The 19,633-nt window shown below is 27.6% G+C and overlaps 1 protein-coding gene across 3 annotated transcripts in view; it reads right to left on the bottom strand.

Moving 5' to 3' along the window:
- Positions 1–18,500, bottom strand: part of LOC107173701 (myosin-IIIb-like) — a 40,545-nt gene extending 22,045 nt beyond the window's left edge. For 2 of the 3 annotated variants that reach the window (XM_089221467.1, XM_089221468.1), the window contains exons 1-5: positions 18,458–18,500; positions 12,781–12,924; positions 11,926–12,101; positions 10,541–10,645; positions 10,253–10,429 (exon numbers count right to left, since the gene is read on the bottom strand). In XM_089221467.1, coding sequence (XP_089077593.1) covers positions 10,253–10,429; positions 10,541–10,645; positions 11,926–12,101; positions 12,781–12,924; positions 18,458–18,485 — 630 coding nt within the window. In that variant the 5' untranslated portion in view covers positions 18,486–18,500. Of the gene's footprint in view, positions 1–880; positions 1,146–10,252; positions 10,430–10,540; positions 10,646–11,925; positions 12,102–12,780; positions 12,925–18,457 lie in introns of those variants that run through there. The other variant, XM_089221469.1, reaches the window with a different exon arrangement.
- Positions 18,501–19,633: the final 1,133 nt, after the last annotated feature.

The raw sequence follows: 19,633 nt of genomic DNA, 5'->3' as shown, positions 1-19,633 counted from the left end.
TTAATGGTTACCCTTCTGATAACTCTTTACTCCAGTAGTTCAGTACCTTGAGTTCGATCATTACGTTATACTTTACACAATATACGATACATAACACATGGCAATATACAATAGTATGTGTCACACGCACACACATATACTATTGTATATTATATTATAGTATGCATTAGGCGAGTTATGCCCTATATGGCTATATGTATACTGTATATTGCACGGTGTACACGGCCACATGGGGGGAGGGTGACAATTTAACAGACCGATTAGATATTGGAGGTTTGTTAAAATCATAGATTTAATATTAAGTTGTACAAAAAGTAAAAATCTTTTGAATTTAAATGTAACATAAATTACGGTAGTTAATCTTTTATTATTTATCAATTATAATATTTTATGTTCATATTTTATATATTAATGTTCAGTTTTCATAAAATTGTTGTTAACTATACTTGCAATTTAAATTTTTAATTAAATTATGTTAACAATACAATCAAATTCGCTTATTATTATGGCATACCTATATAAGTATATTATATAACAATATTAAACATATATCAAAATATTTTCTTATTACTTAGAAACAATATGGTAAAATTTTCAAACGCACATTTTTTGGCATGTGTAATTACAATATAATATATATTTATAGAACGTGGCTAATTAGCAGTTCGTAATTATGTATATTATTAGAAATAATGTATAAGTTTTGTTGAAATCTACCAAAGTATTCAATAATTAGTGGGTAACATATTATTATTTTTTTAGATGCTTTTTTAAAAATTTATAAAAAATAAAATAATAAATACAAATTACGGACTACTGACTACAGATGATAAAACAAAAATATAATAATAATATATTTTACGGATAATGTGAATTTTACCCCTAGGAATCTTGAAGATCTGGCGGAAACAGACAGAAGATGATGATATTGGTAGGTATATGTACCTAATATAATCCACAGAGATAACCAGCACGGGAAAAATCACATTCACACAAACACAACAGTGAGAATATAATACGACGAGTAAAATATAATAAAAAATAAAGTTATTCTATGTGGAAGAAAATCTAATAAGTTACAAAGATGTGCCGACAGACGAGGTAAAAGACTTCAGTCGCGAAGACAACTGTACGCGGTGGACGACTGTGCGATAATATTACATTATTCACATCGACTGCGGTCTGCATCGAAGAAAAAGAAACGCGTGGCGGTAGCGAAAACCAGTCGTCCGATGGCGATGATGTTCTATACCGATTTCTTAGCAAAACGGAATAATGTACGCACGCGAATATTATTTTATTTCCTCTTATTATTTTCCGCCATCTAAACAGACAGGAGGAGACTCGATGACCTGTTTCGATCGCTAAACACTATTACCGCCGCTTGCGCGGCATTTCCGTTTACCACTACTTGAAATTTTCGTAATTGGTAACTGGTAGTTGGTGTTATTACCTACTGCTATACCCTCCATTTAGTTTAACTATCTTTTTCGTCATTGATTATGTAAATATAATGTTTGCCGCTATGGTTTCAAAAACTGCAGGACTATTTTCAATAAAATATAGCTCTTTTTTTTCAATCCCTGATATATAGAGTGGCTCACATAGGAATTAAGTTTTGACATACAAATATCGAATATTTTTTTAATTTAACTAAACAGTTGTCATTGGTTACAAACATGGCTATATTCAGGTGGGGGGGGGGGGGGGGGGGTACAACAATTGATTCCGCAACAAATCATTGGAACAAATTATTCCAAGTAAATGTATACATTCCACTATTGAAGAAATGAATGACTGTGTACAGTTTTATTCCCGGATATTGACAGAACCTACTGTTTTCAAAGCTGAATTTTCAATATGGAAATCAAAGTGGATTAAAGAAGAGTCACGCCCTAATACAGCAATTGAAGGGCTTGGCAATTGTAATAACATACTTTTGTGAGTTTTGTTTCCAAACATATGGAAACTATTACAAGTCTTAGCCACTATACCTATGTTAACAGCGACACCAGAAAGAACATTTTTTTCTTTAAAAAGATTAAAAACGTATCTTAGGAACTCGACTGGTGAAACTCGTCTCAACGGATTAGCATTAATGTCAATACACAGGGAAATAAATGTTGATCCAGAAAAGGTGCTTAATCGATTTGCAAAACAGTCGAGGAGAATGATGTTACTTTGAAAAATGCTGGTTTGTTGTAAATTTAATTAAAAAAATGTTGTTAAATACAGTATAAATAAAAATAATGAGGTTAATTTATTCTTGTATTATTGGTACCTTGAACAATGACATGGTTATATTAAATTAAAATTCATAAAAATGATGGTGTTTTATATTATAATGAACCCCCCCCCCCCCCAAAAAAAAAAAAAAAAAATGAATCCTGGATACGGCCATGCGTAACTATTATAATTATTATCAGTAGAAATAAGGGGCATCATAAACATTTAAAAAAAATATTAAAATTAAATATTTATGTATATGAACACATGCAAGTAGAATGATTACTAAATACTTTACTTAACTTATACAATCATGATTTGCTTTCTTAATTCTGTAAATATTTTTTTATTTAACACAAAAAAGATAAATACCAATTTTAATGATATTAGATTAACGTCATCTTAAAGGATTTGTTGAATCAGTTTTTTTTTATGTTTACATAAAACATATTTCCAGAATTAAGAAGTGGAAATTCATAAAATTAATCATAGCAATATTGAGTTTATATTATATGTATATTCAACTGAAGAAAAACGGAAAACGATAGAAAAATAGATGATTAATCATTAACCACTATTATTATACTCATTACTTATTATATATAATATAAACGTGTGTGCGTATTGTTAGTAGAGCGAAAATTAGAACTACCGTAATTTACGAATACGGCCATAAGTCTATTCGTGTATGATAAGTGTTTTAAACCATCCTCAGTCTTTATCGACTTAACGGTCTGGACGACGCGTATAATAAAAATAATTAATAATAACTTGGTGCTATATTATACACAGAGACTTTCTTGATAGAAGTCAATAAAAAATATAATTTTTTGTTCAATTTCACTCGTGTTATCCTATTAAGCGTGTTGCGTATATACTATACATACAGTAAGAAGAATCTCTACAATTCTAACGACAGGAGTGAAATTTAACAGATATAGTTTATCATAGTATCATTTATATATAATGGAATAAGGGGTGGGGCTATGGAAGCTTACATTACTTAGCCTTCTTTAAAATCCTAGAATATCTATTAGAGAAATTTAGTTTGTTGTCCAGTAGAAATGTCCACCAAGCTGCATAACTTGTACAATACAATCCTCAAGTATAATTAAAATTAATTCTTTTTAGAATGAGTAGGATTCTTTAAAATAGCAGCAATAGTTTGCACATAATTATTTGATGAAATACGTACGTACAGGATAACGATTTTTTTAAATTCAACCGTTAACCCTTATTTATGAATTTACCTACAACTTGACTTTTATTTTGATATGACATTATCATGTAGGGCATAGTAAATGGTATCATGTGTAACATTAAAATAGATACCTAACTGTTATATTATTATGTATAATTGAAAAATACTTAACAATTACTTGGAAACATCATATACAATCAAAGCACCTATATATATATATATATTAAAATATTATAAAAATAATAAAAATAAATTATTTGGCGTTATGCAAAATATAGTGTTGGTATTTTAATTAATAAACGTAAATTAAGAATAGAAATACTTAAATATAAACTTTAAGTCAGTTCTATAGTATAACAAAACCATGACTTCATAAAATCTAAACGTAAGTCATTAATATTTATCGTTTCCGGTGAGTCAATATGAAAAATATAGAAATTAAGGTATTTTAAACGCTATATTTTTAACAGGAGGAATAAATAACATGATTTTTGTAAGTAGCAACTGGCAAATTAATTAAGTTTTAACATGTTGATAAAATAGTGGCCTATTAATTGAGTAAAAAAATACAACTACAATACGAATTTACAGTAATGTAGGTAAATAATAAAGAGCAGACGTGCAGAACACTTCCGTTAATAGTCATTTTACAATAACTTAGCGTACCTATGTGTACTAAAATAAAATACAGGTCAGCTGTTAATTTATAGAAAATATATATGTATATATATATATACATGCATTTATTACACATAAGCTTTAGTTAATCATTTAGACAGCATAAAATAAACATGCGCAAACTAAAAACCAAATAATATTACGCACACAGCAATAATTATATCACTGTTATGGATTAGTTTATTTTTTAAATAGCTATTGGAAATTTAGTAATTTAAACGTATTCAAAGTATCATCAGCAGTATCCAAAATTTAATTGTTGATTAATATGTAATTTTTAGAATAGGTACTTTATACATAGGCGTATCCACGTATTACTATCACTGGCAATTGGATTTAGATGAAAACAAAGAAAATAAAACGTTATAATCTTATTTTTACATCGAATTTAAATTTTATACTTAAGTAGGTATATAAAGTAATCATAATTTGATTTCCAGGGTTTATATTTAATTATACTTGGCATCACGCACAGCACTATAAGGAGGGAGGATCAGCAAGGATTCTAACTTTCTCCAAAATTGTCCAGCTAGTTCTGCGATAAAAAATTATTCATTTATAGTGAATTAACCTCTTATAAAAATTAAAGGGGTTACATTATTATCTAGGTTATCATAGAGGCTTTTTATTATATCTTAAAATACTCATAACTCACTTTAAAATTAAAATATAATTAAAAGCTTCTGGGATAACTTAGATAATATTGTTATCCTTAATTTTTATTAGAGGTCAATTCGTCAATTCACACTTAATTTTAAACTAACGGAGCTAAATTATAACAACTGAGCGTAAAATTTACAATGTTATATGCACTTGTAAGACGGAAACAACACATGCGAGTGTGGAAACGATTAATGTTAGTATATGTTGGTACGATTATCATGCGCAATTTTACAGAATACGCATTGAACATTAATATATATACACTATATGATTAGTCTGAAAAATTATATATTTTAGATTCTGAACGAAGTGATGAATGTATTGATTTTACAATGATGTGTGTCTGTGTACAGCATAACTAGTTGAAATAATGCTTCAATTTCAAACTTTGGGGGTGGTTTCCGATGTAAAAGTGAATATCCTTGGTGCATAATAGAGGTCAAAAGAAAACATTTTCCAACAGTTTCCAAATGTTTTATATAAGTATATTCTATCCACCATGCAATTTTCAAAAATTTTAAAATTTTGTATAAGGCTCCTAACATATTTTTACAATATCAGGTGAAAAATAAAAGAAATATATTGGCACAATTTTTTTTTACAAGCATTCAAAGTTTGAATTTTGACAACATGTGTAAAAATCACGAAAATAAGCAAATTATTTTAAACTAGAAATTCATAAAAAAATTTCTTTTTAAATCTAAGATTTGAAAATTTTTAATAATCTATAATATATTCTAGACATATATGATATATCGTATACAATGATATATCATTGGATTCAAATTTAATTCCAACCATTACAGTAACCCACTTGTAACCTATTGTACAGCAGAGCTACATCCACGACTTACCCGCTTTTTTTAAGTGAATAAATAAGTGGTTGTGATCTTGTGGAGGATTACTTTTCATATAATATCAGATGGGAGCTATAGCACCCCCACCCCAACATTTTAGCCCTAGTTGTGTCACTAGTCCAGATCTAAATGTGCACTACTATAATAGTAATGTTATGTTCAATTTAATTATATTATATATTTGAGTAATTTATTAGTAATCATAGATAGTTTTGAAAAATCCTTAGTTCAAATACAAAACGTATCTACTCCAGTCCATACTCTGGGGAACAAAATTCTAGCACTGTGCCTGATTGGCATTTAAGTAGTCGAAAATGTATATTTTATCTTGAATATAAGTTTATTTGTGATCATTATAATAATCATCCGAAATTTATCAGAAAACAAATTAGTAACATTTCATCCTTAGTCAAAATGTTTACAAATGTATTAAAACAGCTTTATAATATTAATTTTTTACTTAGCTTTTATTATTTAAATGGATATTATACCCAATAGTACAATTTATCACAAAATACATATACATTTATGATTTATGGAACAATTTAACTGAATAGTATACACTATACACATGAAAGTAATACAATAATTATACACAATCAACAAACAAACAAAATGTATTGTACATTAAAGACAAATTTTAATAATTATAAATTACAAACTGAATAATGTAAGCAGTGCTGTAGTCCTAAAACAAGCAGAGGGTATACTATGAGTTATAATATTAAACATTCATACTATCATTAGGTATTACTTTAGTAGAAGGTAAATAACACAATACACATATTAAATTAATTGTACAAATTAAAATTAAAAATAAAATTTTTTATTTTAATTTTAATCTGATTGAATACTTTGGTAGAGGGTAAATAACACAACACACATACATTAATTGTGAAAATTAAAATTAAAACTAAACATTTTTTTCTAAATAAATTTATTGAAAAATATTCCATAAATGTTGTCTGGATTCCGATTTTGTTAAATTGTTTCTTTTCAATATTAATAATAATCTAATGACTTTTATATTTATATTATTTGGTAATTTCATTACAACAGAGAGTATATGACCATAATCAGCAGGTATACGGAGTTTATAAGAAATAACCAGAAAGTATACGGCGTATACCGTCGTATACCCTCCACTACAGCACTGAATGTAAGGGACTTATATTCCAAACACACCAAACGATCAATTGGATTATTCTTATCATAATGAATAATAATTAGTATCATAAAAATGAACAACAAAAATAAATCCAGGCTAATAACCTATGTTGTTGAAGCCTTTTCCTTTAACTAAAAAAAAAAAAAAACCTGATTAAGAGGAATGATCAAACTTTGAATGAAAAGAAGTATCTACCAACTCTTGCATAAACACTCTTTGCATTTAATTTTTTAAATATGTACAAACTAAAGATGATTAAAAAATGCCTCTGAACCCACTTGGAATAAGTTGCCGTAAAAGGACCACAATTAACTGACATGTGTTTCAGTAAAAGCCGAACCAGAGTACAGCACACAGTATGAAGTGAAGCAGACAGCTTGAATATTTTAAAATTACAAAACATTCTACGGTATATTATTTCTGATATGAGAAGATAAGATCCCGACAGAAATTAAAACCTAGGCGTTTTTAATGACTAAATATAAATATATATATATAATATATATATAATATATACTTAATAAGATAAAAGCGCCTATTGTGAAAAACATGGGCTTATAATTATCAACTGTAAACTAAAGAACAAGAGTATCCATCTTCTCCAGTAGTCAAAGTCAGTTATAATATTGAATTTATGAAAACATTTTAAATTATCTTCATCATAATTCATAAGGAATCTACTGTCAGGGCTCAGGAGTATCAGACTTAAACTAAGTAGATAATAAAGGTAATAAGTGCCTTCCTTGAGAAACATTCAAAAGAACACTTTTCTTAGAGTTAGTATAATCTCAAATGTATCTTTAAAAATCACCAGCGTTAAGCTCTCATACTTTAATAACCATTAAATATAACTAATACATATTAAATTTGTAAACTTAAAATGTTCAACCTTACATATTTCAAATACACAGCATATTTATGAAGTAATGAGATGTTTGAAATAACTTATTTGATTAAGAAATATTTTTCCCACATTTTAGAAATAAAATTATTATTAACCATCATGGTCAGTCATTATTTAGTTACTATAAGGTATAACTAAAAATGTCTAATATACCTTAATATACCTTGTTTTCTAGTAGACCCTAGTTTTGATGGGATCTGCATGACATACACATAAACCTTGTAAAATACTTGTCTTGAAGTAAAAATATTCCACATTGATTAATTTTAGTTTATCGTTAGTTTTTATAGTATGTATATAAGATATAGATGAACCTATAATATGTTCAAGACGAGACTGTTCTTAAGCAGCAGTCAGTTGTATTGACAGACACTTATCCTAACAAGTGGATAGAAGTGGAGAGAAGTATTAGGTGTTTTATGCGATAGAAGAATCTCAATAGATAAAAGATAAATTTTATAAAACAGTTTTAAGGCCGGACATGATGCAAGATCAGAATTTTAGAATATACAAAAAACAATGGAGAGGAAAATGAGTGTTGCAGAGATAAGAATTTTAAGGTGGATGAGTGGAGTGACAATAGAGGACAGAATAAGAAATTATTTTATTAGAGGTAGTATAGGAGTGGCTCCAATAATTGACAAATTTCATGAGAATAGGTTGAGGCTAGGACATGTTTTAAGAAGAGATAAAACTGTGACGGTGACAAAGAACAAGAGTGCGAATGGAAAAAGATGAAGACCAAAAAAGAGATGGTTTGAAATTATATAGTGTGATATGAGAATGGACTGGTGTCAAATAGTTGGGAGAGAAGGTAAAAGAAAAGAAGAAGAAGATATAATTATAACAATATCACAAACACATTGTTATTTGTAATTAGAAAAGTTAATCAAACTTGTGATAGCATGTAATATGCTGAAACATTTTTAAATTAAATAATTAAATAAAAATAAAATTATGTTTAACATATTGTATGTTCAGTATTTTAAACGGTGAAACACACAGAAAACTAAAAGGCCTACTATATTAAATAATTACTTATCAGCGTCATAATCCTTTTAAAAAAACTATTTGAGCAACTCTACTTCAATAATTTTCAAATTAAAATTTATTGTTTATATATAATATGAAACAAATATATTTTAATTATTTTATAATATAAGTTATAATTAATTAACTGATTGTTCGAAATTTAATTTTTATATTTTAAAATTATTGGACAATTATTCTGTTGCAAAATATGAAATAAAAAATTTGCAATGTATCGGTCAAAAAAAAATTTTAAAATGATAATATAAAAAGTTAAAAAAATATATTTTTTAATAAATTACATTGAATTTTATAAAAAATTACCATAAATATTAATTCTTACTTTTCGAGAAAATTAGTGTTCACCCTTAAAAGAATCATCCATAAACAGGATAAGAGGAAAGTATCATATTTTAAAATTCTATACTAAAATTAAATTTGAACACATCTAATCTCTCTGATACATTTTGTTACTTTATATCTTGTTAACACATATCAATATGTAAATAATTTTTTTATTTATTTTTGTAGATTAAAAATTTGAATGAGTAAAAAGCAAATACTTTTATCTTTTATGTGTATTGGACTGGTTTTTTTTTTGTGTGGGGGGGGGGATAAGAATAGAAATGCTAAGAGCGCTTCATGTATTTTGTAACTTTAAGATATTGTGAATGTGTACATCAATAAATGGCTCAAAAAAAGTTAATACTCTTAATTTATAATATATAAGAAATATTAATATAAAAATTTCATGAAAATTGCAAATTTTTAGTTAATTGATCTACACCAAAATCTTTTTTGTACAAAACTGGTTTTTCAAAAATTTCAGTTTGGTTTTTCCAGGGTATTTTGAAGTACACTGAACATTTTTTCACATTTGACCTCTAAAAGTAATAAATAGATTTTACAAAAGTTAAACTTGTTTTATAGTAAAAATATTGAAAAATGTCTTTTATAATAAATTTATATTCAACAGTTCACATCAAGTTATTTTATTTTTAGTATCAAAACTTATCAGTTGACATTACCAAAATAAATTCTCATAAAGTCATAACATACCATTTTTATTTTTTTTAAATTAAAAATATAATAGTTTTACTGTTTTTTTATCTAATAGAAAATGTGAGATAAAATAATGCCATCAATTGTATACTCTATTCAAAATAATAATGGTAGTTGGCAGCAACTAGTTTTCATCCGCAAAGGTACAGATGAGTTGTCAAACGCGTCTCAGACGAGTTGACACACAAGGTCAGCACTTTGGAATGAGCTACGTCTCTGGCCAAAAGTTGACTGTCGACACCATTCCTATTTTGAATGGAATATAGTAACATTTATAGTATGACATAACGTTAAAATATTTTGCTGTCAAACCAAATCAAACTTAAGAGAAGTGGGTGGTTGATACATTTTTATGTAGATAACATACAACACGAGTTCCAAACTTATAACATAGAGCTGCAAAGTAGTGCAAACATTTATAATTTTAAGACACAACTAACAATTTTTATTTGGATATTACTAACCTCTGGTGCCATCCAATAAGGTGTTCCTACTGATGTATCACGCCGTCCCATTGTAGCTCCTAAATGTGAAGAAACTCCAAAGTCGACTAATTTCACTTGTCCATCTTCAGTTAAAAGAATATTATGTCCTTTTACATCACGATGCATACAGTGATTACGATGTAAGAATGCTAAAGCCTTATGAAACAAAATAAATATAATCAATAACTTTATGATATATAATAAAAATTAGATAATATCTAACTAGTAGATTAACTATGAAAATTATTTTGCATCAAACAAATTTACCTGTAATGTTTCATGTAAAATATATGCAATTTGATCTTCGGTTAATTGTTTTCCTTGGGCTTTTAGTCCATGTACCAAATCGGTCACCGATCCTCCTTGACATAGCTAAAATCAAGTTTAAAACTAATATAATCGATTTTGGAAATAATATAAAAGAAACTTAATTAATTAAATTTGTTACATTTAAGCACATATTACCATATTTTTAAATCAAAAATGTTTAGTACGGGGATCACCAAATGGAGGCCCATAAGTCTTAGATTATATTTACCTACAGTATATGTTGAAATAGATACATCTAAATATCTAATGTGTTGTTTTTAAAATGATAAATTAATTCAATTCAAAAACCAGTGACAATCTTTGGATCATTACATTTACATATAAGATCATTAAAATTAACTGTCAATTTACTTATTAATCACTAAACTGAAATAAGAGAATGCTATTTTTAATGTAACATTAAGTTTATATTATAATCTTTGTATATAAAGTCAAAAAAGAACACATATTATTTGAAACATCTCTTTGTATTACTGAACTTATCTAGTAAATAACATTCCTGGAATATTCTTATATTTTAATTTGATGAAATTTAAATTAATTTTAATATTAACTGAAATATTTTAAAATATTAAAATTTGCTATTTATATTTATTAGTATAGAATATGTATGTAATTAAGGACTAAACAAATTATGATTTAATTAGGTACATTAACCTAATTTATTCATAAATTCAATAAAACCTAATAATATAATAGTTTATTCATTATATATTTAAAATTATATTAATTATAGGCATATACATGCTATTATGCCAATATGTTAACAACTTTGTGATACACTGCCCATATGCCCATATACTGTATCTATCTTAGTTCTTCATTTCCATATTATAATGATAATTACAATCAATCTTATGTGGAGAATTATGAGTAGAGAGATGGTATCAAAAATAATGGGGATGTGCTAATCAAACAAAAACTAGAATTTTCCTAATATACATATCAATCGTACCCTCGATTATACCATAGGCATATAGTAGAAGGTTATTTTATATTCCAAATTAAATCCTTATTATTATTTCACATATCAACACATTATTTTAGTAATCAGTCAAACTGCCAAACATAATATAATTGTTTTACTAATTATAGATTTGTACTTCGGTTTATAAAAACTACATTTGTTAGTTAGGTAGGTAAAAAATAAAAATGTAGGTATACCTATTTTAAATTAATAATGAAGTTGGTACTTTCATAATTTTATATTTATTTTATCTATGTAAAAGCTTATCTACACTTTTCAAACTAAAGTATCTTATAGGTAAATTTTTATGGTAAAATGTAACTAAAAACAAGTATATACTCAAAATAAGACTTACTTCCATAACAAACCATAGTTGGTCATTGAGTTGTTTAGAACCTTTCACAAAGTAGATTCCATGAAATGAAGGAATGTTTGGATGCAGACTGAGGTCTCTCAATGCTAAGTATTCATCTTCAATTTCTTCTTCGTTGCCCGTAATATCTTCTAATATTTTAATGGCAACGAATTCTCCTATAACAATAAAAAAATCAATTTAGTATCTACATAATCATTTCTAAATATGACATTGTATCTAAGCAAAAGCGTAAAATAAGATTAAATTACATACACTCTATGGTATTGTATAAATACTATACCCTATAGGTGTGCAGTGTGCATACTTGGCAGATATGGTTGATGGGGATGTTTGACCAACTCCAGAACTTAGAAATATTGAAGACCATTATTTTATCTATTGTTATTAAATAGAATGCAATTTTTTTTTTAAATAGATAGCAGATAGGTAGGCATGTTATAAAAAAATTAACATTAGAATAATTGTTCTGTGTTACCCACTTAGTATTGAGTCTAGATACCTATTATATTATATGATGAGACTTAAACAGAATACTTTGCATATCATTATGCATCTAAAATCTATCGTAGGTACAAAAAAGAGGAAATACAATGAGCAAAAACTGTTTGTAACAATTTATTATATTTATAAAACAGTAACTTTTAATCTTGATTTAGATTTAGTAATTTAATAATTAATATGTCTCTAGGTGGAGCAAGGCCTAAAATGTCATACAAATGTGTGAGCTCTGGGGTGAGGTCTATTAGTATAAATATGAATTTAACACTATGAATATTGCCTAAAATTCAGGTTAACGCTTTCCTCAACTATTTATTGGCTTAGGTCAATAATTACCAGTAGTTGTGTCTTTAGCTCGGAACACTTCGCCGTAGGTGCCTTCGCCGATAAGCTCATCAATAGTGAATCGGCCGTCAGGACTGGGCACTGAGCTCAAGCCAAACCGTTGACACATCCTGTAATAGTCCATTAGAGTATCCGCTGTAAGAAACGATAATCATTTAGTACGACGGAACAGCGTATGCTACGAGGACCAGCGGAATACAATGACGACTACAAACGACGATGACCATTGACAGTAAAGACATTAACGATACATTAAAATATATAATATAAATATTTTAACAAGTACTCAGATACTGGTGTCTGTTGTTATTAGTAATCTATAGCTGGGGGCCAAAGAAGCGGAGACGTATCAGTTATCACAAGTGTCACAACTCACAAACAACGAAAACACTTATGGTATTACGAATATTACGATTTACTAGAATATTATAAAATATTTAATTTCAAATATTATATTATCATCAGACGAACACAGATAAGTGATTACCCACGATATTATTATTATTATTATTACTATAAATGAAACTGTTAGCGCGTATGTGTGTGTGACGACTGTGACGGTCCCGCATGTTTAATATTATTGTATCAACAGGAGGTTTAAAGAGGACATTGTAAACAAAAATCACCTGGCCACCGCGGCTGGTCTGACTGTGCGTGTGTGCGCGCGCCGCCGTGTGCGTATTTCTCTATTAACTACAACGAGTGATGTACGACCTCGCACACCCCCACCACCCACCACCCGCGATGCACATCACAAAAATTGTTGGCGCGGAACGCATTACAGTGATGCCATTGCGCCGCCGCGAGCGCCGGAAGTGCATTGTACGCGATTTGATTTTGTTTTGTTTTTCACCGCGAATCGCACGTACCAGCTACATAGCCATCACGGACTAAGTACTATCTTAGTCCGTGATAGCCATATTATAATATAGTATAATATGTTTGAATTGTTAGTTTATAACAATACTAGCAGACTGTACGTGCGTATTCATCACTATAGCCTATAGGTCTTAACAGGGTGATTTTTTTACAGGAATCGGTCAATATCATATTATATTAATATTGTCTCCGTACTACAGTGGCGTAATTAGGAATTTGTCTTAGGGGGGGATAAACATTTTTTTCCACACAAAATACTTAGATTTTCAAGTGCAATATCTGGGAAAACTATTTCATCAAAAATTCTTAAACTAATATATATGTACACAAAATGTATTAATAAATGTGCTTTAAAATTCTACACAATTTAGTACCTATACAATATTATAATAATTTCTTCAAAATGTAGATTTTGAATATATTAGAATTAAAATTTACTTTTAAATTAAATAATAATTTATAGATTTCTTGATATTAATTATATTTAATATATTTCGTCGTGATGTCAGCACGATAAAACATATAATTCCATAAGCTTAAAATTAATATATAAATATACACATTATATAGGCTCTGGGGGGATATATCCCCCTCATCCCCCCTTAATTACGCCCCTGCCGTACTACAAATATACTTAGATAATTTTAATATTCTACATTTCTTATCTCACATAGTCCCTAGTATAATGCAGTGTTGATTCCCGACTTTCAAACGACTCAATTTTATGTTGACGATAATAACATTTTATGAAAAATGTGTTTAAAAATATTATAATAAAGTAAATGATTAACTTAACTACAGTCTGTAATCTACATAGAATAATATTTAAACAATAAGGCACCAGGGCTCTGGAGGATATAGAGAAGTGTCACCCAAGTAAGGTATCGGGTCACTTCCCCATCAAATACACTACAGTACAATCATATAGAACAATAGTACAATTTCACATGATAAAATATTTGATAACAAAAACAAAAATCAATACCTTATATTTGTAAATTATGAGTAATAATTATAATAATAAAAATTAATGCTACTGGTATTCGTATTAGAGGCACATAAAATAATTCGAAAATACTACTTAGATTAGTTAAATATACCATAAATAAACCAATGACACTGGTCGGAAATTAATATTTTAAAATTTTGTTCAGTTGAAAACAATAATATTCGATTAACATTATCAGAACCACTATCATAGAGGAGGAAGGTTTTATTGTTTAATGTAAGTGTATACGGCTTAATAATAGATATTTCTGATAACATTAACGGATTTACGGAGGTGCATTTTTACAACGCCTTAGTCTTTGGAAGGTAAAGCGCCAGACATTGCTTGAGATGATAATATAGTAGATATAATATTAGCAACTATTTGATGAGGAGTTGAAGTTACTTGACTGGATGCTATCCTTTTCAACTCGTTAATAATAGTTTTAGTACTAATTTCTGTTATGTTGCAGGGTGTTTGGTTGTGAGTGTTTTTATGCAGAACAACTTCATCATTTACCGTAAGTGCCCGTCCACGACACTTGTACATATTATATTTGAATTTGATGCATTTCCAATATGTAGTTTTTTCATTTTTCGTAAATAGTCATTTTCAAAAATATATTCCGCACATACTTTTTTCGTAAGTCATTTTAAAATAGTGAGTAAAAAAATAATAGGTTAACTGAAAAAATCTTATGCAACTATTATGAATGTGATGACGGCGTAACGGCGAATAACAAAAATATAACGACGCGACAGTTATTATCGAGGGATCGTTAAACTATTTCAATTTCAATTTGTTAGTTTTATTACCCGATCCATTTTAGGATAATGTATAGGTATTGTACATCGATAACGTATATCTTTAAACGTATATGTTTAATTAAACATATATATATATATAAGTTGATTTGTCCGTGTACAGGGTGCTAGGGTGCAATTATAAGATATATAAGCATATTATACAGCAAGAAATTAAAATAAATTGTGTTATATTTTCGTTATTTGTTATATCTTATATCCTTCTTTTAACGGGGAAACGGTGACGGTGAAATGTATTACGGGGATCTGGCCAAGAACCCCCCCCCCCAGTATAACTATGTTCGATGTGGGTATAAGTACTACTCTCAACTTCATTACCTAGTTTCAAATATTAAAATTTAAAACGGTGTTAATAAAATAATAAATATCTATGTCCTTATGTATCATTATAGAGTCCATAATAATTAACTTATGAAGCTTAATCTATACTTTGTACATTATTGAGAGTACGAGAAAAACATTCTCTTCTTGAATATAAAATTTAAAACTAAAATATATATATATATCAATACGTACTCTATACGTACAGGTTTCTAACATACATATTATACATATAAGAAAATTGAAAGCTGCTGCACTTCTTATATCAAAATATAAGTGGAAGTGGGAACGTATAATAGTTATGAATAAAACATTAAAAGTCAATTTCGGCACACAAGTGTTTTAAAATTATTATTAAAAAAAAAAACGCATCTCCTGATAATGTAGTCCCATGAATATGTTTACGTTCAAAATTCAAATTAGCTTTATACATAATTATAATATTCATACAAATATTAAATTACAATAGAAAATGTAAGTAACTATCGCCATTCATCTTACGACACTAGGCAGCGTTGTTTTATTTATGCAAACTACCAAAATTCTCATGGCATGGTTTCGTTTTGATGAACCTTAATTATTTAAATTTAATGACTGGATGGCGATCATTTTTTTTGTGTTCTAAATTCTAATTTTTAGTAACAGCTGATTTCTGATATTATATACATATAGACGTACCTATGCAGAATACATCAAATTATGTTGTCAAACCAGGGTAATATGTACAATGTATATAATAGTATAGTAGCGATGGCGTACACATATATTTTCAACGATGATTGGTAGGGGTTCATTAAAAATTCTATGTCTACCTATATTAAAAATAAATATTTGTAAACAACATAATTTTATATGTTTATATAGTTTATATACCTATATATAAGTAGGTATCTATATCAGCCATCTGGCGTATAATGCTATTATTGAGAAAAAGATACGAGTATACAACTTATATCACTATATCAGTTATATCACTAACTTGCAAACCACTTGAAACAGTTGAAACCTTGAAACGTTTTAAAGTTGAATAAATATGAAATATTATTCCTACTAGTAGTGAGTCATTACTCGAAAGGGTGTCTTTTAAGTTTTAATACTTTTAGTACTGCTATAATAGAAGTAATTTAAATGTCTAAGATCTTAAATGATTTAAACATAATGAACAAAAAGAACGAAACGTAAGGCAGGTAATTATTTACTTAAAAATTCAATTCGCAGTTGTTTTGAAATGTGTTGTGTCTAAACTCAAATTTAAATTTATAAATATTATGGTATTTAACCACGTCATGTCCACGTCAGAATTATTATATACAGTGCATAGGTATATAATATATATCTATAAAATATTAAAGAAATTATTCGAATATATGTTTTTAATGTCTTTCAGTTATAGTTAGTAATTACAAATAACTTTTATATTAATAAAAACATTAAAAACTTATAATTTGATCAACTTTTTAATTTGTTCTAAGTTATAAAAATAGGATTGTATAGTTGTATCGTTGTATAAAATCTACTTGTGGTATTAATAATATGTTTATGTATTATATGTGAACAATATTCGATGAGTCTAGATGTAATTTATTACTTTACAGTTTCACATATTATAATATTTGATTATAATTTAAAGAACTCAATTTATTAGAATATTATCATATTGTATATCGTGTTTCATAGTCAGTCCTACGAACTCAATTATGTATTTCGCTTTATTTATAATTTTGTAAAGAGTTTAAGAGTTTTAAATAAATTGTATATTTAATTAATAATATTTCAAACATTGAAATCACGTGATCCATAATTCAAATAGAAAAATTATTTATTGTAAAGATTTTATATTTTATAATTACACCGTAAATAGATATAGCAAAAATAAATAGTATGCAGGGCACATGGTGATCCATTTAAATGGGTACACTAGTTATCTTGAAAAATGAAAAATTAAAAGTATTAATTTTTTTTTTTAACTTTTAGGTTAGGTGTTTTTTTCTAAAACCCTTTTATTTTAGAAAATTTTTTCACCCTTATATTTACTGTTGAAACCCTTTCAACTTTTGATTTTCAAATGGTAACATATAATAAAAATATCATGAATTAATAAAACCATTTTTTTTTTTATGAATTTACGTGTCAACATTTTTATTTTTCGTTGATTGGTTTGCGAAATACAGCTCCTAAAGGTATTGGTGATTTTTATTATTTTTCCAATAGTTGTAAAAACCAGGAGCTAGTGATAAATTCGATATCGTTGAATCCAAAGTAACAAAATAAGGAACAATTAATTAAAGATTAATGTTGTATTTTGAACCTTAATCATTTATTAACTTATCGACTAAGACACTAGGTTAATAGGACATTAAATTAATCAGGTACACAGTACAAAAGTCATTAATATTGTTACCTTGTCTGACGGTATCGAATTTATCAGTTATTGCTCATAGATTTTACAAATGAAGAAATACTATAAACAATGCCGTTACTATAACACCTCACGATTTTAGAAAAACATAAACCTAAAAGTTTAAAAAAATAAAATAAAATAAAGCTAATACTTTCGAGATAATTAGTGTACCCACTTAAACACTGAATAATATATATATATTTTTAATGTACACAATTAATGATTTAAATGTGTTTTAAAATACTGTATACTCACAACTCTGAAGTACGTCGACGTATGACATGACACTGCAGGATATTCATTGATTTTGCAGAAGTAAGTAATAATCTGAGTTCATCAGAATAATTGCATTATTTGTTTACAATTACCTAGAAAGTTAAATAGTACTGGTATAAACGATGGTCGCTTGAATTAATTAATCATACACACAAGAACAATGCATTTTATAAATAAAATAAAATATTTAAATATAACTACGTATTTTTTTAAAGCTGATGATAAAACTATACACAATAAACTGCAGGATACTGATGACAAAAACATTTAAAATTACACAATAACTGCACTATTATTGTCGGAGTTCATTATAATAATAATATTTGGTACCTGCATTGCCGACGTCCTTTGTGCCTCTATCCAAATAAATCAACTAGATTACTATAGAATATAGATTCTATATACAAAATAAAAAACCATAATGTAGGTATTATTTCAAGGTGAAATTTCATTATAAAAGGTTAACTTTGCAAAGTTCATACTGAACAAGTTTTGTTTAGAAAAAAACATTCAGACTGTTGTAAAGCGTCGCCTGTTTATTAGATTATCGTCAGTTACAAGGCTGCACTTCTATAAGAGGCTTATTGTACCTAAATACTGAGGTCTGACACGGCACATGTCAATGGTAGTCTGTTTTTTTAAATTATTTCCAGAAAAATGAAATTTATAAGTATCTGCTTAAAATATAAATAAAAACTTTACAAACTAAATTGGTTAAAACTTGAATAGTTATAGGTATACAGGCGTACAGTTGTAATTATAAAGCATACTTATTGTAGTAATGTGCACCATGAAAGGTAGGTAATTAAAACTGGTCTTGTGAAATGTTTTTCGTTCTCTATCTATCGTTAACCCCAATACACAGGCCCAAACATAAATATATTATATTATATTATATTACCTATATAATAAACCTATTCACATAATCCTATTTTGTTCACATGATCCACCCATATTAACTATATGAGCACCTATTGTGTCCACAAGACTCGGAAATGGGATTTGGCGCCATTGGTGTACGGAACATAAATCGAATACATGTTAGTAACAAAAAATTAAGTATTTCTATTAAAAGATATAAGAATCCATTTGTTTTTTTTTTAGGAATAAAATGTTTCAAAAAAATAAAAAAGCAGCCTATGCGTATAAATTAAT

Source organism: Diuraphis noxia, unplaced genomic scaffold (assembly GCF_037042655.1).
Source record: "Diuraphis noxia isolate RWA-SAM2 unplaced genomic scaffold, SU_Dnox_SAM2 contig0002, whole genome shotgun sequence".
NCBI classification, from domain to species: domain Eukaryota; kingdom Metazoa; phylum Arthropoda; class Insecta; order Hemiptera; family Aphididae; genus Diuraphis; species Diuraphis noxia.
The sequence above is the reverse complement of the archived record's forward strand: the minus strand, read 5'-3'. Positions and strand labels throughout refer to the sequence as shown.